The 25,286-nt window shown below is 39.7% G+C and overlaps 1 protein-coding gene across 1 annotated transcript in view; it reads right to left on the bottom strand.

The window, feature by feature from the left end:
• Positions 1 to 25,286, bottom strand: part of sobpa (sine oculis binding protein homolog (Drosophila) a) — a 40,778-nt gene that overhangs the window by 9,264 nt on the left and 6,228 nt on the right. The window contains 5 exon segments of the mRNA XM_044166908.1: positions 5,743 to 5,838; positions 13,947 to 13,970; positions 15,582 to 15,733; positions 19,329 to 19,538; positions 20,562 to 20,682. Coding sequence (XP_044022843.1) covers positions 5,743 to 5,838; positions 13,947 to 13,970; positions 15,582 to 15,733; positions 19,329 to 19,538; positions 20,562 to 20,682 — 603 coding nt within the window.

The raw sequence follows: 25,286 nt of genomic DNA on the forward strand, positions 1-25,286 counted from the left end.
CTCATTTCAGATCCCTAGGAGACTGACTCTTCAAGCACAACAAGACAAAAAGATTATTTCCCTCAAATGGCCTTCCACAATTAGTATTGAAGTGTGTGCCAACTAATAGATAGACAGTTAAGCCAGTTTAAACGCAAGAAATGTATAATGTTTGCCCTAAAGAATTGATCAAAACTGAATTACTTAGAAAACTGCTGCTGCAAGTTCCAGATTTCAAGTATTTTGCACTTAAGGCATTTTGACTGGAGAAATGTTTTACTTTATTTTTAAATCTCTTCTGCATCATGTATTTGTTGCAATAGCTTAATGCAGAACTTTATAATTTTGTCATTTAAGCTCTGAAAAACTGACAAGGTATTTACCATGTTGTTGTTTGTAATTTTCTTATTCCTGTGGATACCTGGCTGAACATACATAACGTGATTATTTTGGTGACAAATGTAGTGCTGATTATTACTGAAAATGTTTCACTGATTAAAAATATTAATGATAAATGTGAGGTTTTGCTGTCAATCAATTAAAATCAGAGCAAGAGCTTCCTTCAGAATAAAAAAAGGATCTGTGTTAGCTCTTTTGAGACACGTGTTATTTTCTCAGAAGATGACAAGTATTGCCATTTATGCACGTTGTAATGGAAAGTCACACAAATGCATATTGTCTTAAAGATGATACTCATGATGATACAAATATACTATATTGTGTTGAAAACATCATTGTTTTTCAAGCATGGAGCTGCCATTGTAGACTAATGTTGAACAATGCTATAGTGGCAAATCTATTTATCCACTTACAGTAGCCTCAAAAGACCAGAATGCAATGCAGCCATGGCTTCCATCTTTTTGTGAAATATGACTCCCTATGGAGCTTTTTGTGATTTTAACAACTGGGCACACCAACACAGTATTGTTCTCTCTCCACTAACTTTTTCAAATGGAAAAACTACAGCTTGATGTACATGTACGTAGAGACTGTGTCAGAGACATGCATTACATGTTAAAGTGCTATTATTGTGCCTGCACAACATAAAAGTATACAGTCTAGACAAGATAACATGTCCAACACCTATAAATGTAATACAGCCAATACAGCAACACCACACAATTCTTCCTCAAAAATTGCAATAGAACTCTTAACGCCTCTCAAACCTACAGTAACTTTGTGTTCTGTGAATATACAAGCTTCATCCTTGACAGTGGTGTGAGTAGGTTATGAATGCATTCATTTTCACTGTTCCATTCAATTCCTAATGTTCACTGATTTCCAGTCATACACAATAAATTGTCATTGTTTTTGTTTGTTTGTTTTTTTTGGCTACAGACAGCAGCATATGTCTTCTCGGCACAATGAAATCAAGTTCTTTTTGAAACTAATCCAAGTTTTCAGATCAACTTTTTAGAGTCACATTGAGATTTGTGAAGTGTGCTCAGAGCCAATAATGTAATTTATAATAAGATAATAAAAATATTTTGCCAGTTCAGTTTCAAACTAAACTTCTCATCATATGTTGTGCTTTAAGGATGGATCACTTCTGTATGCAGAGACCAAACCAGAACTGGATTCAAACATGAGGAAGCTAAATTGAAACGTTGTCTTTCTCGCTCACTGCAGTGGCAAAGATCCCAAAACACCTTGCTGCACTGTTTCATCACTGTTATACACTTTTTCAGCACAAAACGTGCAAATTTTTCTTTGGGAAGAAAATGAATGTGACCCTGGTAGAGCAGATAGCAGTGGGCGAGCCCTGAACACGGCGTTACTCGTCGGGCCACACGCAGCTCACTCTGTCAGCTCTGGGAGGAGTGGCAGGTCCTCGCTGGAGATAATTAAGGCATTAATCAGTTGTCAGACCCCTCAACGACATCCATCCATCACACAGACCCTTAAGCCCCCCAGCTGAATGTTAATAAGTTGAGGGATGCAACCGGACGGTGGATAAACTCCGTTTGCACACTGCATAGCAACACTGGTGTATTTGGCAGGATCCTGTCTGGCAGTAGCTGAAAGACAGTGGACTCACATGGGCTGTTTGGGCAGATGCACTGTAGCACTGGCCAGGATTTCAAAAGAATACATAGCATGCTGTCCTGCAGCTGCTACACGTGTAAAACATCAGGTTCTTTGGATAGATTATGTGTTTTACATCAGATTGTCCGGTACAAGGTGGATTTAATCAAGCAGAAGCATCTTTCAAAAGGACAAAAGTTTTTAAATATGTACTATAGCTCTGCATTTGTCATTGTGCAGTGTCCCATTGAGGAGGGATAACGTGCCCAAATGCAATTCAGGAGGAATTTAACTAAGACATGAATAGAGATTTGGACAAGCAGCTGGAGAACATAAGGAACCGCAGCAAAAACAGATCAGAGACTGGACTACAGAGCAACTCCTGCGCTTAAACAGTACGCTGGTGGTGCTCTGATATCAGTCCCTTGAATTCTACATGTTTTACCTGCCCATTTAGTCCTGGCTAATTCAATGAGCCATCACTGAGTAAAAGTCAAAAAGGTGCTCTCGCAAGTTGAGTTTGATAATGGTAGGCCCAAGATATTCTAAATAATAAATGTGCTGAAATTCTCCTCGACTCAGAAAGACAGATGGAGAGCACTTAACGACTTTCTGCACTGTGAGTGAAATTTCACTGCGCATTACGCTAATGGAGTTGTGCTTTCTCTCGCTCGCGTGCGCTCTCTCCCCGCTCTGTACACAGATGTTTGCAGTTGAATGTAATTATGGTCATTTATTTCCATCGTGGCCAACGAACCAGCAGTGGTGGTGCAGTTTAACTGTTTGCATTACAACAATTATCGTGCTTCCAAACAAGCGCAATCGCCTCAGCAGTCATCATTTTCTTCCTCCTCTCACCCTCTGACCCGGTGATGAGGCTAGTGACATTTAAGAATCCCAAGATCAGACAACAGCTACTTTTAGTGTATAATTAGTTTAAATTAACAAGGTAAGTCAGGTGTTTCTTAAAATGATGATCGGAGGCCATTCTCAGGGGTTAAAGGACTGGGTGAAGAGTATTAAATTGCTGCAGTCTCAGAGATGAAGCAGTATGTTGTGGACCAACAGGCTGCAGAGGAGGATGAGAAAGCTTCAGGCAGTGACGAAGAGGAAGAGGTTGCAGATGTTGAAGAGATTGCCGAGGATGTGGAGAGTTTAGATAATGAAGAGGAAGAAGAGGAGGAGGTTGGAGGGCTTCAGACGGTGCAGAGATTGCAAGGTTTCATAAGAGGCTGTAGTGCCTGAAGTGGTTTTGTATGTAGGATGACGAGGTTTCTGAGAATGAAGAGGTTTAAGCAGTAAAAGGGGACAGGCTTGCATATCACCCCGTTAAGGTCGATATGTGATTCTTTTAACACTTCTCAGATTGCTGGTGGAAAACACAAGGATTAAACCCATGGAAATGAACCAGGTGCTTGAAGCGAGCCAGTAGCGTGGTTTATGGTTAAGTTGTCTCACACTCCAAGCAATCTGAAGCAAAGTATCCACTCTTGACAATTCAAATCCATCAGTGATGTGAAGAAGGCAAACAGAAACACTATGCTTGTTGTATTGAGGATTCAGTCCAAAAACTAGATTATGTAGCAAGAGACTGCCATCTTAAAGCACCTGGTCCATTGGAAAAAGAAAACAGAATAAAGCTTCCACTAAAGTTTACACAGGAAAATTTTACTTTGGCAGACCATCTGCAACATGTGGACTTAGCTTACTATGATTAGCCAAAATAACAGTTACATCTATTGATCTATTGATTTATCTATTGTGATGGTTATAATTACCTGTCTTATAAAAGGGGATACATATCTGGCTCATATCCTTTCCCAGTGTTTGGCTACATTGTGTACCTGACTTCCTCATTAAAACCTGAATAGGGCATGAAAAATTTAAACTGTAGATAAAAGCCAAAGAAGACCAGAACTACACTCCCTGTAAGGCTGCTCTTATCACAGCCAGCCATCACCATCAGTCATTTTAGTTGTGACATCCAAAAGCCATTCTCACTTGGCCAGGTGAAACTCAATTGCACTATATTTCACAGCACGCACTCATGCATGCACACTGAGTAAAATAACTCCAGCTGTAAGAATGATGAGACAGACCTGGTGGATTGTGTTTGAATGTCACTGCAGCAGACTGGACCTCTCTGTTGGCATGCGGCTGTCTGGTACATGTTTGCTTTTCCGCGTGGGACTTCTTTGTTTTAGGGAAACTTGGTTATTCCCTTTCTTGCAGAAAGATAGATGAGAAGATTGATACCACTCTCATAGCTGTCCACTCAATATGAAGCTACAGCCTGCAGCGTATTTTAGCATAAAGGCTGGAAATGGGGAAACGTAACACAATCTGCTTTCCAGCACCTCTAAAGCTCACTAATAAACACCGTATATCTCATTTGTTTAAGCCATGCTAAAACCGAAGCATAAAAACGACATGCTGTGGTTTTAGAGGGGATTGAGTGATGATGGGATGTGCTGAACTATTTCTTGGTTGGGAGCTGTTACTTCCTGGAGTCTCCGCTGGTTGTCTGGCAACCACGTGGAGATGACAAGACTTGTCATATTTACACTTCAGTTTTTGTATGGATTAAACAAACGAGGTGCTGGGAGGTGGATTTTGTTATGTTCAGACAGAGCCAGGCTAGCCCCCCCCCCCCGTTTTCAGTCTTTGTGCTAAGCTAAGCTAACCAGCTACTGGCTGTAGCTTCATATTTAGCTCACAGATATGAAAGTGGTATTGCTTTTCTCGTCTAACTCTCAGCAAAAAGGCAAATAAACACTTGATGACTTTAAATGAAAAGTTTGGTCCTTTACCACTTGGGTATTTTTTGTTAGTTTTGGCCACCATTTCTATCGGTTGTAAAAACTTTGTATTCACTAACAGTCAAACAATCAGAGGGGTTATACAGGTTGGAAACTGTTTTTTATCCAAATAAGTTGGCTAACCCAGGGGTGTGTTTAAAACCTGTATGGTTGACTGCTTGTGTTTGCGTCCCCATCTGACTTCTTGTTAGTGATGCTGCCAAAATTAACTCAGTGAGTACAATGTTATTATTAGACATATAGGATGCCATAGAAATGATGGTTAAAACTGTGAAACTAAGACCCAACTTGTAATAAACTTTTAACTAGTATATTAGCAGCATATACTGTACGTGGCATGTTGGTTGTATATATTTCATTGTCTTGTTGTTGTGATGAGAGGTCCACCAAAAAGTTTTCTTTCGCTAAATTATGAATGATCTATGTAAAATATATATATATATATAATAATGCTCAACAAATATTAAAAATAAATAAGTAAATCCACACAATTCACTTTAGTTTCACCATAAATGTTGCAATAATATCATACCCATTTTAATTCTGGATGAGTTTACATTTGTCTGATAATTTCTTCAAATCCGAAGAACCCAAATCACTGAATGTATAATGAAAATGAGAAAAGCAAATGATTACGCATGAAAAAGGTTATGAAAAGCTCAAACTCAAATGTATGCAAACTTTATGTAAAACATGAGGGCCGCTTGTGTACTGTCTCTTATTTTTTGGGCTCACTTGAGTCTGCTGGTTGATGTCTACTTTAACAGTAATGCCCAAATTTATAAACCAGTCCACTGACATGTCAGGAAGAAATGACTTGAAAATTATACACTTTTAACAAAGAGCAACATCAAAACATATTTGTGCAGTAGCCATCAAGCTTAAACTCTATCTGGTGTTAAATGGTTATGGTCCTTACAAGCACATCGCTGTTTGTCTTGAAGACAAGCCTGGGCGTGTCCTGAGTAAAGTTGTGCTGGGGTAATTTCCCACCGAGGCCATCGTCGTCTCTCGCCTGGGGGGGAGAAATAATGGCTTCTTTTTACGAATGGACAAAATAAACAGGTGAACAGAGGCAACAAGCAAACTCAGAAATGGAAAACAACACTGAGAAAGATGAACAGAAATGGTGACTGTAAAATGGGTGAACATTTATTGGTTTGGAGACAAACCAATCTACAGGATTCTCTGAAACAAAACTGTGTGTGTGAGTGTGTATGCATGCATGTGCATGGTTGAGGAGTCTGCAAGACATTTAGTTCAGACATTCAAAGTGCTGCGTACAACCACAGCAGTTCATTCAAACACCCAGAAGATAAAAAGGGAAAGTGAAACATACTTTTAGTCATATCACTCTACACTAACATGAAGAAGTTGACATTTATGGAAGGCTCTTTATAAGATTTCTTTTAATCCAGATACTTGCAGTGGCACTACCATGGTAAAGCAGGAGCCGTTATTAAGACAGTGAGTCGTTTTCCCTTATTCTTATTGATAAGACTTCTGCTCAGGTTGATGCTAGGTGGAGTTTTGCTGAGAAATTCTGTGATTTCACTTAACTCTACTTTAACTTGTAGGAAAAGCATGTTACTAACAACATTAACGATGGCTCCGTTATGCTGCATTCACACAATGTCAGCAGCACGGGAAGAACAGAAAAAACACCCTTTATTCCGACTTGGGAGTGTTCACGCATCATTCCAAGTTGGTTAGCCCCACTGCTAACCTTGGAGCCACAACTGATAATGTTGAACAGGCTAAGTTAGCTCCTATAAAAGTGGCTAAATGACTGTATTAGCGTTAATTTAGGATTTTATTTTGATATAACTGCCAGCGGTGTTGCATTTGCAGTCATTTTGCCAAACGTTTAACACCTCCGTAGTTCTTTTCACCAAGTGGAAGATGTCGTCAGTGTCAGAAATTCTTTAGCTAATGTTAGCAATCAGTTCCTTCATGAAGTTAAAGCAACATGTGCTTCTTTTCTTTTTTTTTTTTGAAAACCTGAGAGTTTTAGTCATGCTTTTGAACAATAAAAAGGTTAGCATCACGTTTTACTCACTCACTGATAATTGCAATGAAAAAAGTAAAGGAAGCTTATCAGTATTTTAGAGTAAACCAAAACAGGGCGAATAAAACCTCACACAACACAAAGAACGGAATTATTACCTGGCTTCGTTGAATACTTTCTGGTTGGACAATGAACACGTTTTGAGAACTAGTATTTCTAAGAAACACTGCTGTTTCACACAGCAGACCACTGCTCCACTTCTAACAAGACTTCAAATCAAGTAGTAATCAAGTAACATAATGTATTCATGTAGAAATAACAATTACATTAGGTAAACTAAGATAACATGTTCAATTTGCTAAAATAGTAGCTGTTGTGGGTTTAATTTCCCGATACAAAACTCATTTAAACATTTATACCAGCTGGAAAAGGAGCCACCTTCTCCTGCATTCTGTGAGGCATTCATTACGCACAGTGTGAAAACTGAGGCAGTCAATGCTGTAATGCCAGGTGTGGGCAATTTTGTTAAAAGAAGTTATTGGAGAAACTTTGCCTGGCATAATGCCAAATTGTTCCATTGTGTTTCATTAAATTAAATGCACTTTTATATTATATAGACCTCGGTGTGAAGTAGTTCATATTTTACAGCCACTGGGCACGAAATAGAGATTTAACCTTAATTATACATGTTGATCATGCCATTTGCAGCCCCCAAGCTGACATTTGATACTGAGCCTATGCCATTGACAGGTGAGCCACTGGCCTCAGCAGCTCTCTTTCATATCATGTTCCCGTTAAATTGCTCGCTGCAACATTTGATTTGTCATGGGTAATTTGGCCTCCAGCTCTGTTCATCTCTCGATGCTACCAAAGGGCAATTCTGCTGTATATTTTACATTTTGTGTCCAAAGACTGATTGAGTTTGCCTCTGCTTCCATCTGCTTGCCTCACCTCCAGGTAGGATTTCCCATTCCAAGCATGACATAAATCAAATATTGCTGTCTGGTGTCTCGTGAAGCGTACTGTTATTTTTACCGGAAAGGATACAGTGTAAGAATCTGACAGAAAACGTTGTTCAGCACTGACATTTTACAGTGTAACAGGGGAGATTTTTTAACTTTGTCACAAAAGATTGGAGAAAACAAAACCAGAGATTATGGGGTCATGGTTATTTAGAAGCTGTCAGTGCACTACATGAACAGTAGGTGTAGGCTGACCCATTTCAGCTATTTTCTTTCCCTCTCACACACAAACACATGCATATGCACCGTGTTTCCTCAGTGTGAGCACGGACACATCACACTCAAAGACAGGTACACGCGCATGAACATACATATGAATCTGGGCAGGCATTTGAGGACACACACACACACACACACACACACACACAGACAAAGATGCACCATTGTGCTATTATTCTGTCTCCAGTTTGTGCTCTGACCCTCTGGCCCTGTGCCAGTTCATTTGCATATTGTACTAATGAGGTGTTGGCACTGTGAACGAGGCGTGAGGCACACACAGGGAGCCACACACAGATAAAGGAGATGGGATTAAGATAGATAGATAGATAGATAGATAGATAGATAGATAGATAGATAGATAGATAGATAGATAGATAGATAGATAGATAGATAGATAGATAGATAGATAGATAGACAGACAGACAGACAGACAGACAGACAGACAGACAGACAGACAGACAGATAGATAGATAGATAGATAGATAGATAGATAGATAGATAGATAGTGTAGAACGTGTTTGTAGTCAAAGTCAATCATCACTTTGCCTTAGCACACTGGGGACAACTGAGCCAGTTGTGCTGTTCTGTTTAAAGGTGTTTTTTTCCCTTATTGCTGCTCCATCATGCCAGCAAACTGCAGCTGCCACCTAGCTGAAGTTCCTTATAAGAACGACAGAGTAGGACATCGGCCGCCTAGCTCCCCTCTGGCGACTCCACCGTCCTGAGGGGACGTCACACCAGCTGCCACCGTGCTAGCTTCCATCTGGGCACGCATACATGTCCAGGTGTGTGTGTGTGTGCCCGTCACCTGCCAAAAGAGCCGCATTTCCCAAAGAAAGACGCTCGTACGCAGGCTTTCCAAATCCAAAGACAAACACAGCTGAGCGTCATCCCAAATCCTGAAATGAAGGTGCAGTCCTGGCACTACGCATACGACAGGCGAGAAAACACACTCTTCCAAAAAAAAAAAGAAGACAAGTTTGTCTCTACTTTTCATGTTTTGAAAAGCCATCCCAACACCAGTTCAATTCTGTTTGCTGTGCACCGTGAAGATTTTCACCCACATTCCCAGAAATATTTTAAGGTTACTAAAGCCATGCTATTTCATTTTTAACAGTGTGCACACACAAAAACTAGGGTTTTCAAGGGCTGTCTGGTAAGGTTAGCAGTACTATATGGCACTATAATAAGTAGAATTTTAAGTAAGTAAAAAAACTGTTAAATCGCAACACGTTAAGCACTTCAGTTCTTTAAAAAACATTTACTGGTTGGAAGCATTTTTGAGCTTTCTTTACAGCAACATATACATAGATCTATGTAGAAATATTTGAGCATATTGCTATCGTCTCAAGAATTTCCTTGTACTAAATGCCTTTTTTAAAGGGTGCAGCAAATGCAATTGTAAATATAAGTCACTCTGGAATAACATCTTCGTGACATACTGATTGTGAATTTTGAATTGGTGAATTGTTCTTGGAACATCACAAGGTTGCGAAGAGTATTTGCTTGCTTAAGGTCATCATCACAGCACACCTGAAATGTGCAATATGAGGTGTGCCTGCAAATTCAAAAATGAAGTACATATTTTACTGCACTTTTTGCGCGAGTCTAGTTTATCACACCTACAAGTTTAAGAAAAGACACAAAGGCATGCAAGTTCATGTACATGGCTCCACTTTTAAAATCTCAACGCTTAGGTAGCCGGAGTTACTTTTGTCTTTATTTGAGCTGAATGGCTGGCAGCTATGAGATAATCACCTTCCTCTCTGTGCCCTGAAGCTGTGTCAGGCAGGCCTCAAGGCTTCCTAACCACCAGTGTGTCAGAGCTGCAATATGCAGACACATTACACACTTCATCACGCACACAACATTTCCACAAGCAGCTACATTCATCCATATACACAGTTACACACAGACACCCTCTTCTATCTTATTCATTTTGCGTGCATGCCCTCCTTGGCAGGCGATGGAGATGCACAGTAAATTGTGGAGCAGGGAGGCAACCACGAGGCTGTGTGTAGAGGAGACATTTGTGTGTGTGTTTGAGGTGATGTGACATTTCTGGGCTGACATGAAGCGCCACTCTGCCCCCTCGCGCCTAGAGGGAGCTCCCGGGAAAAGACACTGATGGAGGTCTGGGGTCTCGGGGGCGGGAGTTCATGGTGTGAACAAAAAGCCCTGCGCTGCTGCAGGAACGACCTGTAAAACGCAAGCTGGAGTCTCCTCGCTACCTGCTTAATGCTTTTTTGAATGTTGTGGAAGCAGAAGACATGGTTCATATGCATGCAGTTGTGTTTCGTTTGAATGAAGTATTAAGATATATAAAGATAATTATACTTTTATTGAATATTATAATAAAATGACAATGTGATCCTTATGTATATCTTTGGTTGTAATTTTGCATGAAGAAATATGATAAATAACCCTACAGATGACACATGATAAGCCACTGCTAACTTCTTTTTTTTAATCAGGATTTTTCCATCTAGCTGCTTTTCAACCACAACATACCAGTCTGCAATCAACCAGTAAGTTTTTGTATCTTAGGAATTCAAGCCCAAAAACTCCTGAACTCAAACCAAACTGCAGAAAAAAGCAGATTGTTAGAGCTATTGCAACAGCAACATGCAACATTTCATCACAATTGATGTTGCAGACTCCTGCATGCAGCATTTAAAATCCGACCCTAAATGATATGTTGACGATTTGGGTTCGAGTGGAATATAAGGCTGACTGACTCAATGAGAAAGCAAAGCATCCTCTAACGTACACCTTTCTGTCGCCATGCTCCACACTCACAGAGGGTAATTCATCACTGCTAATTGCCTAACTTAATCTTGGCACTGTGTCCAATGAGCAAGCATGTATGTGTGGGTGTAAGGTAGAAGCGAGAAACCGTATGGCTGCGTGTGAAAGGGTGACAGTAGAGCAGCTTCTACCTACAGCTGAAAGCAAAACTCCACCTTAAATTTAAATTTCATTCACTTTAATCCCCCACCTGTCCAAGATCGTAGCTGTTGTACATGTCAATTCTCAGAGGACTTTCCCTTCAGTCGCTATCTTTCCACTCAAACTGGCTTTTGCAGTGCGCACGATGCATACAATACACACACACGCAGCCAGTTGCAGCGCATTACAAAACAAGAAAAAAGAGGCCAAGCTATGTCTCTGAATCAATAGTGGACAGTCAAAAAGAGAATGAAAGTGAGCAGGCAGAGTGAGGTGACAGACAGAATAATTGAGTAGTGTGAGCGGTGAGGAAGCAGCGCCTTCCATATAAACTAATCCAGAAGCTTAAGTCATACAGTAAACAGGCACATAAGTGATTAGCTCGAGTTAAACTATCAATCATCTATCGCCACACACAAACACACACTACATAATATAGGGTTATGCAGAGATGTGAGAAAGTAGGAACCATAGTCACCCTAGGAGGGGATTGGGTTTCATGGATGAGGCAGCTGAAGATATTTCATGCAACATAATGCCAGAGCCGTTGCCCGCCCCCTACATCCCCCCTCCTCCCTCAACGTCTCCTCTGCTCTATCTGAAGCACACGTAGACATGAGGTACTTTTTTTCAACCATGACAATATTTTTTTATTTTTTTTTCTGCTGGGAAAAAAAAAAAGAAAGCCTGCAGGCCGTGTTGTTGTGGCCAACCTTGTGGGTGCAAGAGAAAAGAAACGGGGGTATCGCTTACACAAATGGCCTGCATAAATGTGCCAGAGCCAGACAAAATATAGAATCTGAGCCACTGTGGCAGAGCAGGCCTTTCCTGTGTTTGAACATGTGCATTCTGCTGATGGATGAAGGAAACATCCAACATGGCTGACTGGCTTCTAACAGTAAAATGTATGTAAATGATATTAATTCTATAAACTCTGTCTGATGTTAGCACATATTAGCTATCTTAGCTTAATAGTCTGAACAAATATAACCCATAAAACGAAATTAGAAAATTAACAGCTCCCTGAGGAGCTACGTTAGCATTATTGACGGCTGCGTCCAGTTACCTAACATTATAGTTCCCTCAAACAATGTATAACGAAGATTTGCATCAGAGGGGATTCAGAAGTGTGTATCTGCAATGCCAACTGAAAAATAAGTAGGTATACGCCATATACCTGCATATGCCCTGCACTACACCACTGCTTAGCTGACAAGCTAAACATTACTTAAAGCTAGAGTGGTAACAGAGCTAAATACTGTCCATTTGCCTTCAAATCTAAGGTCCTGGGTTAAATCCCCAATTTATGCAAACAGTTTACAGATTTACAGCTCAAAATGATGGAAGCCCATTTCCACCAAAGAAAAAACTTTTTTTTTATAATCAAATCATAATGATCAAATAATTTTTTTTCTCATAATTGTGACATATTATTCTCATAATTTCGACTTTATGAGAGTGTAGACTGTATTTATGAGATAATATGTCATAATTATGAGAAAAGTATCACATTCAATTATGAGGTATTGAAGTATTTTCTAACAGTGACTTTTCTTCATTTTTACCTGCCAGTGTAACTAAATGAAATGTGTTCCTTAAGCAAAAGCTACAAGGCCATGCTTAACAGAGGGGTTTTTTTTACAGTGGCTAACATGCTTTGTCAGGCAAAAAATGAATTGAAGCACTTAATGAAATTTTATTTTATCAAGCACTTGAGTTAATGAAAAAAGTGTGTTTGAAGAAGCAGACTGATTGCTAATTTTCACATGTTACATTAATGTATTGTACAGCAAGTAAACAGTAAAGGAGTGCATTATTAAGGTATTTTGGAGCTATTGGTTTTAAAGTAAAGGTTATGGTGGAACACCAGCGAAAACACAAGTTGACTGGCATTCTGTGTGTCAGAGCGCACACGGTAAAAGATTGTAATGATCTAGCCTGTCACTTTGAAATTCAGACTTTTCTACAGCTTTAACATGCATGAGGAGCTGTCACCGCAGTGAGGAGACATGCTTTGAAATTTCTGTCAAAAGTCTGAGGCTGATTAATGGCTAGAGCATAGAAACTTGCAAAGAGTATTGCTGCCTCTGTATTTTTTTCACACACTTTTCTCACCTAACTCCATGTACCCAAAAGGCCATCAAATATATTATAGAGTTAATTAGTCATATCTGAACTAAACAAGCTACAAATGTACTATACAGGATGTCCAGGAGACTATTCTTATAATTGTATACTATATACTGTATAACAATGAAGGTAAGAGTAAGTGAAATACTTAAATCTTTTAAATGACTTTCACTGTATATATAAACTTTATATGAACTGCTTTTTATTTCTGTTTAATTGTAGCACAATAGCTTTACAATTGTCATGTTTCCAACCATCCCTTATTGATCTCTGATTGCTATGGAGCTGTCAAATATCATAGACCTGTTTTTTCTGACCTCCTCTGGAGCTCACGGATCAAAATAAAACCAGTTCAAAAGCTTCGTTTTGATCTGATATGAAGCTCTATAGCTCTTGCAACTGTCACCCGTTCTCCCACGAGGCTTCAACATGTCAGACTCTCCTTGTCATCACCAGGACCAGACAGATCATTTGTCATCATTTCAACATTAAGTACAATGAAAACTACAAACGTACTATAAAAGTAAATGAGCTAAAATGTTAAGGTAGAAAATGAAAAACATATAGTATGAGCAACAGTACAGTAGACACAAGGCTCAGCTTGATTCTCATGCTTTGGGAAAAAGTGTCGGAAAACAAAAGAAATTGGATATCACTAACTGAAATGAACAGACATACTCTAAGTGCACCCCTATCTTGTTCCTGCTCCAGTGCAGTGCTTGAAAAGTGATTATGTTTAAATGAATAACTGACTTCAGGACAGACAAGCAGGAGAGTAAAACACGTCATACTCACAGCGTAATTCCTTACATATCCCAGCTTTGGTACAAGAGAGAAAGGAGATTGTTTAACTACAGTCATCGGGGGGAAAATGAGAACACAGTAACAACTTTGATATTTGCTGTGTGGCGTCTTATGCATCACGATGACCAAGTCATTTTGGAGTTGATCACCTGAGGGTGTTTTTGTAGTAAAATCCATGATTTATTCTTAATGGCTTCTGGTTTAATGTCTTATGTATTATTATTATTATTATTATTATTATTTTGTATTCAATCCAAACCTGAAAAGGTAATCAGAGGATTTTTAAGTTGACATTTTTTAAACAAGATTTTTAGTTAAAATGACCATTTGATGTCTTGAGTCAGAATGAAGCGTAATAATTGCTGAAGTTACAACAGACAAAGCTACTGCTCACAGTATAAAGACTATTAAAATGTCCTTAAACTTCATTTAGCTCAGAAGCAAAATATAGTGCATGTTTATAAAGAGCTTACCAGATGATGTAACATTTTCTAGCAGCCAAATCAGAGGCTCTCTGCTCTTGGCAATAATACAGATACAGTAATTGCACTTCTGAACTTTGCTATCCCAACATAATTGATTAGACACAGTGTATTTGTACGCTATTTACACACACAAAAATGAACACTGCAAACTACAAAATGACCAGTTTTGTGTGTAAATAAAGTTAACTAGTACACCATAGTATCACGTCAGTCTTACAACTATATTATATATTAAATATATATTATATATTAAAATGATCATGTAAACTTGGATATTAAAATGTTATTCCACAATAGCATTAGAATTTTCCACATATGTATGTGTTATTTGAGTAAAAATGAAAATGCAATAATCCAATTTTCGTTTCCACATACTCGTGTGGGCGTTCTATGACCATATTAAAATGAAAATGGAAAAGCTGTCTGACATTTAATTTTCAAACTCGTACCCCGCTGTACAGTGGACAATATTCAAATGTTAATTCAAATTTGAAAATAAGAAATATAACAACGTAACCTGATTTTCCATTTATGCAAGCAATATTTCAGTCAAAATGGAAATGAAATTTTCTAACAATTTCACCATGTAACTCCCTGTAAAACCAAAAATTGTCGGTTTTACATTACTGTTTGTGTTGTGGCAATACAAAGATACATCATGTTGACTGGGAGCTTTAAAGATGTTGCTAGGTGGATTATTGAACTTTGTGGAGATCTAGGCTAGCTGTTTCCCCAGTACCAGTCTTTATGCTAAGCTATGCTAATCACCTCCTAACTCAAGCTGCTTACTTAACACACAGACATGAGAATGGCATCAATCTTTTCATCTAACTCTTGAAAATAAAGCAAACAAGTGTATTATTTATTGGACATGATGCTATTGTCCAATACATGCTATTCTCAACAATCGTTCACCACATAACAATACATTTCACAGAAGTAATCACGATATACAGATTTATTTTATGCTTGTTTTATGAATTTCTGGAACCATGATGTCAGTTTTATATTCTCCTCTGGGACTCACTCATAATGATCACATAGTTGCCAGGAGATGTGTGACAGACATACTGTATCTGCAAAGTCTCTAAAAAAAATGTTATATCAAAGTGTCGAGCTGACAATAAGGAAGGAATTTTACCTTGTTTCTCTTAAAATAGGCTCTGCGGCAGGCGGCGAAGCACTTCTCACTGCAGAAGCTCTTCAGCTCACTCCCCATGCTCAGAGAATAGCGTTTGACGCCGACCTTCTGGCACCAGGCGCACATGATCTGCACATTGGATGCATCTTCATCTAGAAAGAAACAACCAGTAGTGAATGGAGCTAGGATGGAGCTCAAGTTCAGTATGCAAACAATTATTCTTTTCTACATTATCTTGTATTAAACAGACACAGACCATTACCCTGGATATTCAGGCCCAGGCACCATGAAGGATCATTCCAAATATTTTTTTATCTAAAAGCCTTTTTATAAAATATTTTTATTTGCTTTACTATAGTTTCACATAAGCCAAAACAAATGACTAGGACTGTTTCTTACCACTCATAATGTCTTACTTCATAACCAGTATTGCCCTTGTTGTACTTACCTTAAACTTTGTGATCAAAGTGAGTCTGATTCTGATATAAAATATGCTTCAGAAAGAGTGACATCTATTATATTTTAAGTGTAAGTCCGTGGCGGAGAATATCAACAAGCGTGCAACAACTAGATGTACTAAACACATAGACCAAAAGGCATTAACTTCACTGATTCAGCCCAGCTGCTGGGCTGGTTAAATCCGCTCAAGATTCAAGCCACAAAACCACAGTAGGATTTATAATGAAGCCCTGCCATGGGTAAATGTAGCAGAACCGGATGAGCCGGGGACATGGGAAGATGCCTATTTGTAGCTGTGCTCTGTGGGTATTAGAGAACCTGAAGTGGACACAAGGATGTACTCTGATGATGCTGGAGATGACGGGTGTGGTCTCCCTGCTGATGTGCATCCTGTGTGAGTGTATTTGCTACACCAGGGTCACAGAGAATTTTTGAATCATTCTCACGTATTAGCCAAAATAGATGTGAGATGTAAAAAAAAAAAAAAAAAGTTGTGAGAATTCAAGAAGGTATTTTTGTAAGACAATTTAGACCGATTTTCCCTGACTAAGTTATACAACTCTGATCTGACTTGACCTGATCTGAAGAAAACCCTACCCATCCATCTACCACTCCACACAAACACTAACAGAGTTTAATTTAGCTTTTTGGTTCTTCCTTTTTTATTCCCAAATTATTCATGATGAGGGCACTTTGAGGGCAGAGAGAAGAAATTAAAAAAACATGAGGGAAAGGAGTGAGAAATAAATAAATACATATACACATTTTCCCAGTGGTCCACAAGGACAGACACAGTAACAAGCAAATATTTACATTATTTACAGGACAGGACATAAAATGGAGTTCACATAAAATAGACATTGAGTCCTAGTCATATTGCAGGTTAGGGCTATAGGATGTTAATGATACAATGAATTGCATGGTGATTGTAGACAGTCACTGTGTTAACTGGTCAAGTATAGAAAGTAAGTAAATAATAAATGGACACAGTTAGAAAAAGAAACAAATGAGACACTGATAATCAGTAGTTTTCTTTAAGAAATTCCAATATATATAGTACTAATAGTACTATGTTTAAATTTAGATATGTAAGAAACAATATAGAATAAAAGCATAAAAGAAAAAATACATGTAGAATTAAAACGTTGAATAATAATATTGCCAGTAGCAGTTATTACAGTACTTTTTGGTATTTATGCTTGTGGGTTTATATTTGTATGTGTATGGAGTCCAGGTATTAGTATTCTACTATCTCTTTTCAGTTGATATATGTAGATGTCAAGATTTATTTCTCAGTTAATGCCGCTTTGTCGAAATTCATGACCTGTGTGGTATTCTAAAAAATAATTGTGGATTTACAGGTCAAAAAGAGTATACCCTTCTGATTTCTTCTGTCTCTTAAGATTTAGCCCTAACACATTTTTGAGCAAATCCACAGTTGACCTCAACACATCTCTCAACTGAAATTCATTTTATCCTCAAAAAAAAAAAACATTTTTTTAAGAACAACAAACTGTAATCCACTGAAATCTACAATAATGGCTTCAAAAGGACTTCCTCATTTTAACCTTTGATTTAGAGGTATGCGGCTGCAGAGGGGTCCGTGGGGGCAACAAATTATTTTAACAGACCCTCTGTGACAGTGAAATGCCTCCTCTGTGGTAAACTGTGACTGCTGGTGATGAGCTGCGGGTTTTTAGTGCCGTCGCTGTTGCGATGAGAGAGATCCTCCGAGATTCCCCCCAGTATCTCCCAATTATTACATTATGACTACGCGGGTGTGAGGGCAAAAAAATGCAGGCCCATTAGTCTTTCAACCCCGCACACCTCCTTATCACATGCTGGCCAGGCTTTTCACCTCTTGTTGAGCTTAATGGATCTACAGGGCCATCAGATTTTAAGTAAAGACTAACTCACAATTAAGGGAATAACTCCCTGGAGCCCTAAAGATAGCACAGTGGACCCAACATGCATATTTTATGTCTTTCCTCCCCTCTGTGCTCTGTGTCATTCCTATAGTCTCTCTGCCTTTTTGTGTCTATCTGGATTGCTGCCCACTGCAGTGATAACAGAAAAGCAAGACATAGTTTCATTCTAAGCTGACTGGGTGGGTTGATCAGGGTTTGTACATTGCTTGGAATAATGCATGTACCACAGCGTAATGAACAAGGTTGAAGGCCAACATGAAATTACAACGTTTTTCACAATGTCTCAACATTTTCATACAAAGAAACATCTTGAGGTGGAGTTGGTTTTGCCTTCACACATCCTGGCACCTCGTAATAAGCGCATCTCAAAACACTCACATCTGCATGAGGGGGGAAAAAAAACCCACCAGTAATTATGCAGCATCCATAGTAAATGCCATCATCCGCTGTACCTGCACCTCAAAAGGTCCTTTGTCGGATTTTGCGGGGCACATGAATAATTCAGCATATGTGTGAGGGTGGGGTTGGGGGCGAGTTGAAGGGGGTGTTGGCCGGGTGGTGGGTTGGTGCTGGGCTTTAAGTGGGACCACACCATCTGTTTCCCCGCCTAGGCAGGGCCAGCGGGGACTCCTCTTGGGTGATGCCAAGGCGGCTCACTCCCTCCGCCGGGGCGTACCAACCTCCTGTGCCACAGCAGACGTAAGGGATAATAAGCCCTCTGTCTGGCCGAGGAACGCGGACATTTCCTCGGGGAGTTGATGGGGTTCTATTGACACTTGGGCAGGTGGAGATAAACAAGGTGTACAGCAGGTAGCTAGCTCATTAGTCGCCTGTCCCTGCCTGGTTTGGAGGCTTTCAGCCATTGCAAAGACAGAAAGTTGCATAAACATTCAGTTTTCCTGCTTAGTGCTGGAGAATCAGCAAGTAGGTTTATACTTTCGGTACAGTGTAATCTGTCTGGAGAACAGCTGTGGATGAAATCTACGCCACTTCTTCTAGTTGGGTGTTTTGACTGGCTGTTTTTAGAGAAATGACTCTGTGTGTGCGTTTGTGTTTGGGCATTTGGGCGAATACATCAGCAATCTGCGATGGGCTGAAAATGACCTTGATCTTTTTGGAAATTTAAAATGTAGCCTTGTTCAAAACAGCAAAATGGGTATGCATAAAACAGCTGAAACTTCATGTACCAGCTCTGGAGGAGGGCTGGTTTGCCCTTTTGAGCACATTTTGACACTGGTTTCTGCTGACAGCTATCATGTTTAGGTGTTTTCTTGACAAACAAGGACTTGTATAAGCCTAAACTACTTTTCAATTCATGTACTGTTATGTGTCTTTCCAAAAAGGTGTGAGTGCTCCCTACCTGCAGGGGGCTTGATCAGTGGCGGGGGGATCATGGGGACTAGGATGGGCAGGTTGCCGTGTTCCTTGATGCTGGGCGTGGAGGTGGACGGCGTGGTGGAGGACTCTGTGACTCCGTTCCTGGAGGCTGGCAAAGACTGGGAGCTGTTGGCTCGATCCGGAGAGGCTTCGCTGCCCTCTGTCGAAGTTGGGATTTTTGGCAACAAGTTTTCTAGACAGAGGAAATTGAGCAAAATAAAACGTGATGAAATGAGCTGCAAATGAGCCATAATGTATGCACCTCGTATGCTTAAAACTCTGACACAAAGGGTTAACTTTTTTTCACCATATAGAGGCACAAGCGATGAAGAATGTCTGTCTTTTAAGGTGGTCCTGGAAAAGTTTATGTTTAAAGCCCCACATTTGTTTGTGACTAAATAAGCAACAATGAAAAGCTGCACTTGTCAATATTCTCATATTAGCAGTGGCTCAACTGACCAAATGTAATGTGAAAGGGGTCTGTTTTGTTTTTCCCGCCCACAACTTCACTATTTTGGTTCAGTCTCACCGCTCGCATCAGCCTCGTTCTAGTCGGATGAGTATGTAGGCAACCGTTCGATAATAAAGCTCAACATATCAACTTCATAAGTTACTGGCATGTCAGTGTTCTGTTTGCAGCTTGTTGGACTGCTCCCAAGTGGCCAAAAAAAATAAATTCACACAGATTTAAAGTTCAGAAAACCTTCTTAGTTATATATATTTTAGTTTAACACTAAAAAAGCCAGCTAATCTGCTTCATCAGAACTACGTGGGTGTGGATGTGGCTTCACATAAGATTGACAGTGCTGGTAACGTAAGCAAATAGTTAATCTGTTTTGTGTCACACTTTGATTCATATGTTGCTAAACTCTGATTGGTGCGTGCAACTATGTGATTACAATTTTCCAACTGAGCTCTGCCCACCAGTGAGAAAAGAAAAGAAACCTCCCACGTGTAATAACTTAAACTTTGGCAAAAAATAGTGTGTTCATGTAGGACTCCATTACTCATAGTAAGAAGCTGTTTCAGAAATAATTTTTTCAGAGCCTTTAACACAAATACATAGGTGTCACAGTCATGTTCAACATATGTACAATATGCATCATGATCCATTGATGAGCACTTAATGAAGAAATTGAGCCAGCTAGGCAAAAAATGCGTGCGCTTTTTAATAAAAAAACACCAAAATGGTGTACTGTATGTTAGAGTTCCATACCTTTGAGGACAGAGATGTGCTGTGGCGTCTCCCCTATCTCCAGGTGGTCAGAGTCTCTCAGCTCCACCTTGTCATAGCCGTACCAGCCCAGCAGCTCGTTCATGGTGTTCTCTGCAAAGCTCTACAACGCAAACAGTCGGCTGGTGAGACTCAAGACAAAGGTCTTCGTACAGGAATCACTCTGACTAAACACGACAACATCCTACTTGAGTTGTAATTCTTGCAATACAAACTGCTACACTAATGATAAGCGGTGATGTAGTAAATAAATAGTAGCACAATACCACTTTTCTTCAACTAATTAGGCAGACATATTGCAATCCCACTCAAAATTTAAAGCTGTGACCCGAGAAAACCACGATGTAGGTTTTTCCCCCCAAGGTCTTCTTGTACTTAACAGGTCAACCTAACTGGGGCTAATTCTGTCTGTCTCTGTACATTGTGTGCATCCAGTCGAAATAATGGCCCCTATCACGGCACAATAAAAGAGGAGGATGTTATCAGAGTGTAATAACTCAGCATAAAGGACTTATTGCAGTACTGTAAAATAGAAAACCACAGCACAGTAAAGACACGGTGAGAGCAGAGATAAGGGTTTGACTCACGAGTTTTTGATGCTTTTACAGATATTTTAAAAAACTCCCTCCTCTTTCTAACAGCTTATCTGATTAGTTGAAAATGTCTCTGCATCCAAAAATGGCGCAGGGGTTATATGGACTAGAGGGAGCACTGATTCATGCGGCCTGAAGCGGAGGAACCCAACAACAACATGCCAAACATTACACAGATTTTTTTGTGTCAGGGCTGTGGTTGAGCTATTTTTTGTGGGAACAGAGATATTCTATTTATGTATAATGATCGATTAGTATTTATTTGTTTTATGGTATTAGTTATCTTCATAGTCATCATTCTCAGAGGGCTTTAACCCCCAAGAAAAGCCAACTTAAAGGACAATATGTTAAAACCCCTTAACATACAGTACAGTTTTCCCATCTTGTATAATAGGAATAGTGCAGAATTTTGGGAAATACACTTAGTTGCTTTCTGACAGAGTTCTGTACCCTAATTATGAAGCTACAGCCAGCAGGACCTTTAGGATAAAGACTGGAAGCAGGGTGAAACAGCTAGCCTGGCTGTGTCCAAAGGTTAAAAAAAAAAAGCTGAAGCTCACTAATTAATACATTATATCTTGTTTATTGATACCATACAAAAAGCGAAATAAAAACGACAAGCCAGATTTTTATCAGGGTTACTGTATGTGCTGTTTTTCCCCTATTTCCAGTCTTTACGCTAAGCTCATTCCCTTTAGCTTCATATTTAGCGTACAAACACGAGTGTGGCATCAATGTTCTCATCTGACTCTCAGCAAGAAAGCGAGCGTACTTCCCAAAATGCTGAACTATTCCTGTAAGTGGTTTTCAGCATTGAACTGGTTAAATTTGAGAGTAAACAAGTATTTACACTACAACACTAATAAGCATTTCAGTACACTAATCAATGGTGGTGAACAACTAATCACAACAAAGTAAAAACTGATATAGTCACAAAGTATTACAGCAGTAAATAACATTTCACAGTTAAGAAAATATCATAGTCATAGTAAACAGTATATGTCGTGAGTTGAGTGGCACCCGTGTTGCTTTGAGCAAGGCAGTAAAGTCCCAACATTCTCCAACAGCACAGCAATGCAGAGTGCAATGCAGATAGTTAGTGCAGGTATGCAAAACATAAATAAAACTCTGTGCAGGTGAAACATAAAAGTATTTCCTCCATAACAGCCTCTCACTACACAGTCAATAAACACTGTACTCAAAACAAAACCACAACCCTGCTAATGCACACAGCCCATTATCACCATACACCTCTCAGCTGGAATATTCCCAGAAGCGTCTATTCACTGAACCCTAAACTATGGTAAATGGTTCAGCTATCATTTGACTCTAAAACATAGATGAAAATGTTCTTTCTGAAAAAAAAAAAAACAGCAGCGACTGAGGATGAATCAGCTGTAATTATTTGGTCTGTGTGATAAAATATTAGTCACAGGTCACGTAACTGTCAGCTTAGAGGGAGCACTGGTCCTCCGGTGCTGTAAGTAACAGTTTCCCACGTATTGCTGCTGAATACGTTCCTCAAATCTTTTGTTATAATGATTAACACGTCAAGCTCAGACGTTCACTAATTTAGCCGCAGGTATGGGACCTGCCTGTCAATTAGCTTGTAGAATCATATTACAGGCTTGCAAGGACAAACACACTCACCATGCAGCGACGCACTGTACAGAATGTTGCCACGGAGATGACCCACCTTGTGTCTTGCTATTGGTGGGCTTGCTCCAGATCAAATTGACAAGACACGAGTCAGTTCATTACTTTATAGCCAGTCCCACTTTACTCTGTACATTATCTCATTATGGCAGCGGCCATCACTCATCAATCTACTACATCAAGCAGTTAAATGTCAATTACAAACAGCTCCTGTCGATATGTCAGAGCTGAAGGGATCATGTCGGAGTGGTTCAGAGCCAGCCAGAACATCTGATTCTTAGCTGATCTGAATTTAACAGCAAAATATAGACACGCACATCCGCAAAGAGTATGCACATCTGTTGTCTGAAGTTGTCTTCAAGCCATTGCTACGTTCTGAGGCATAAAGTGCAAAAAGCAAATTCAGAGTGTGGCCTAACCTGAACTATGTCCTCTCCTCTCTCAAATATTTCCTTCGTGCCTCCACTGTAGATTCAAAGCAAAGATGTTAACGAATCAGCCTCAACTGTTGCCTGTTCATTCTTAATAAAACAGAAACACCCCCAAATAAATGTAAAAGATAACTGCTATCTCAGAGGGATGTCAGATTTGACAGAAAGGAAGTTGGAAGACATGGCACACTTACAGAGTCAGCATCCATGTTAACTTTAAAGGTGCACTGGGGAACTTCACGCGTTGGCAGAACGAGTTTGAAAAACTAGGTGTGAAGTGACTTCAGCACATTGCACACAGCAAGTTCATGTTTATGAAATGGGCCGCTCTACGATGTTTTATATGAAGACGATGAGAGAGAGAAAAAAGCTGGAACTTGGGTGAGTCCAGATTTCCCTGCAGAGTGTTCACGCACTGCTGGAGGCATGTCTGAAGTATTGATTTGTGATTTCCTGCGGGTCGAAAATTGACTGTATCTGAAACCAGAATTTAATTTGGGCAAATACTGTAAAGTGAAACTACAAAGTCTCAGTCGAGATGGTTATGGTGTATTCTGGGGTATTTTCCATACAAGAAATACCTTAGGAAGCTCTAAAAAAGAGAGGACAGAATGGCTCATCATACATGCTGACACAGCATGGCCTGGTGGACACCCAGCATGGAGCCGGTCTGAGTCCACAGCCTGCAGACAACAGGTTGGTCCACTGATTCAATTACTTAATTCAATTAACAGAGCACCAACACAAAGCGCAGTTTGAATATTGCTTACAGTGGTATTATAGTAAGGGAGATACAAGTGGGAATGAGCCCACACACACCAACACACACACTTGTTTAGACTGAGGCAGGAGTATCTCTTTGCATATTTGAGACACTGTGGCACAGTATAGGAGTGACTGAGGCAGATTTTCTCCTGCTTCATCAGCATATTCACTCTGTTTCCAAGCGTTTTAGAGAGAAATTCATGATGTGTTGTATTTGTATCTCAGAGTAGTAGCGATGCTCTCGGATCAGTTTTGCCTCAGTTTTGCTTTGTTCATCCAGAGCATATAGTTTCTGCTATTCTGTGCAGAAGGGAATTTGCCACACTTAGTGGAAGGACTTGGTCTAAATGCTGGGAAGGCAATTATTAATGAAGAATGACAGGAGTTATTGATCTGCCTGTCATGAAATAGCACTGTAGTGGCGTGGTCAGTGGGTAGACGTGGCACAAAGGTACAGGGCATGGTTCAAGACAATGACAGGTGAAGTCAAAGCACCATGTAGAGACAGAAAACACCATGCATGCAGCTACTGTATCTGCAGGACCATTTCAATGCATAGCATGCATCCAACAATGAAAGGATTTATTTATTATTTATTTACAGTCATTAAAGTCTAATCCAAACACTTACAATCTCAGCTTTTTTGTCAGGTTTTTAAAGCAGTGAACAATGTTAATGAGGACAGCTCGTGTTTGCAGACAAAGCAATGACACCTCTGCTTGAACAATGATGAGTGACAGAAGTGCTCACTCTGCCTGAAGGTTCCTGGAAGTCAGATGTAGTACCACTTCCTGAGCAGAGCTAAAGTTAGGTTCTGACAGCTATATACACAACCATGTTTTCGCCCATGGTGACACCCAGTGAGAATGTTTTCATGGCATTTTGCACCACCTGAAATTTGATCTGAAATGGGCAATCAATGTGCTTGTTTAAATAAATTGTGGGTGCAGTTCAATTCCTATCATTTCTGTGTGGTGTTTGCTTGTTTTCTCTGCATTCACCAGGGTTCCCCTCCATTTCACATACATACAAGTCAAATGAACTCTCAGTAAATAGTCAGGTCTGAATGCAAGTGGCCCGCATAGGGTGTTTCCAAGCTTTACACACATTGCATTGTGGGAGGGGTTTCTGGCCCACATGATTCTTAAAATAATTAAAATGAATTAGGTAAAGAAAATGTATGACATCTAATCTGAGAAGCAGAAAATTCTCCAGAATTTCTAATCTAAAATGCACTGTATGTTGCATTTATGGTCAACAGC

The sequence above is a fragment of the Siniperca chuatsi genome, linkage group LG15, assembly GCF_020085105.1.
Source record: "Siniperca chuatsi isolate FFG_IHB_CAS linkage group LG15, ASM2008510v1, whole genome shotgun sequence".
NCBI classification, from domain to species: Eukaryota; Metazoa; Chordata; class Actinopteri; order Centrarchiformes; family Sinipercidae; genus Siniperca; species Siniperca chuatsi.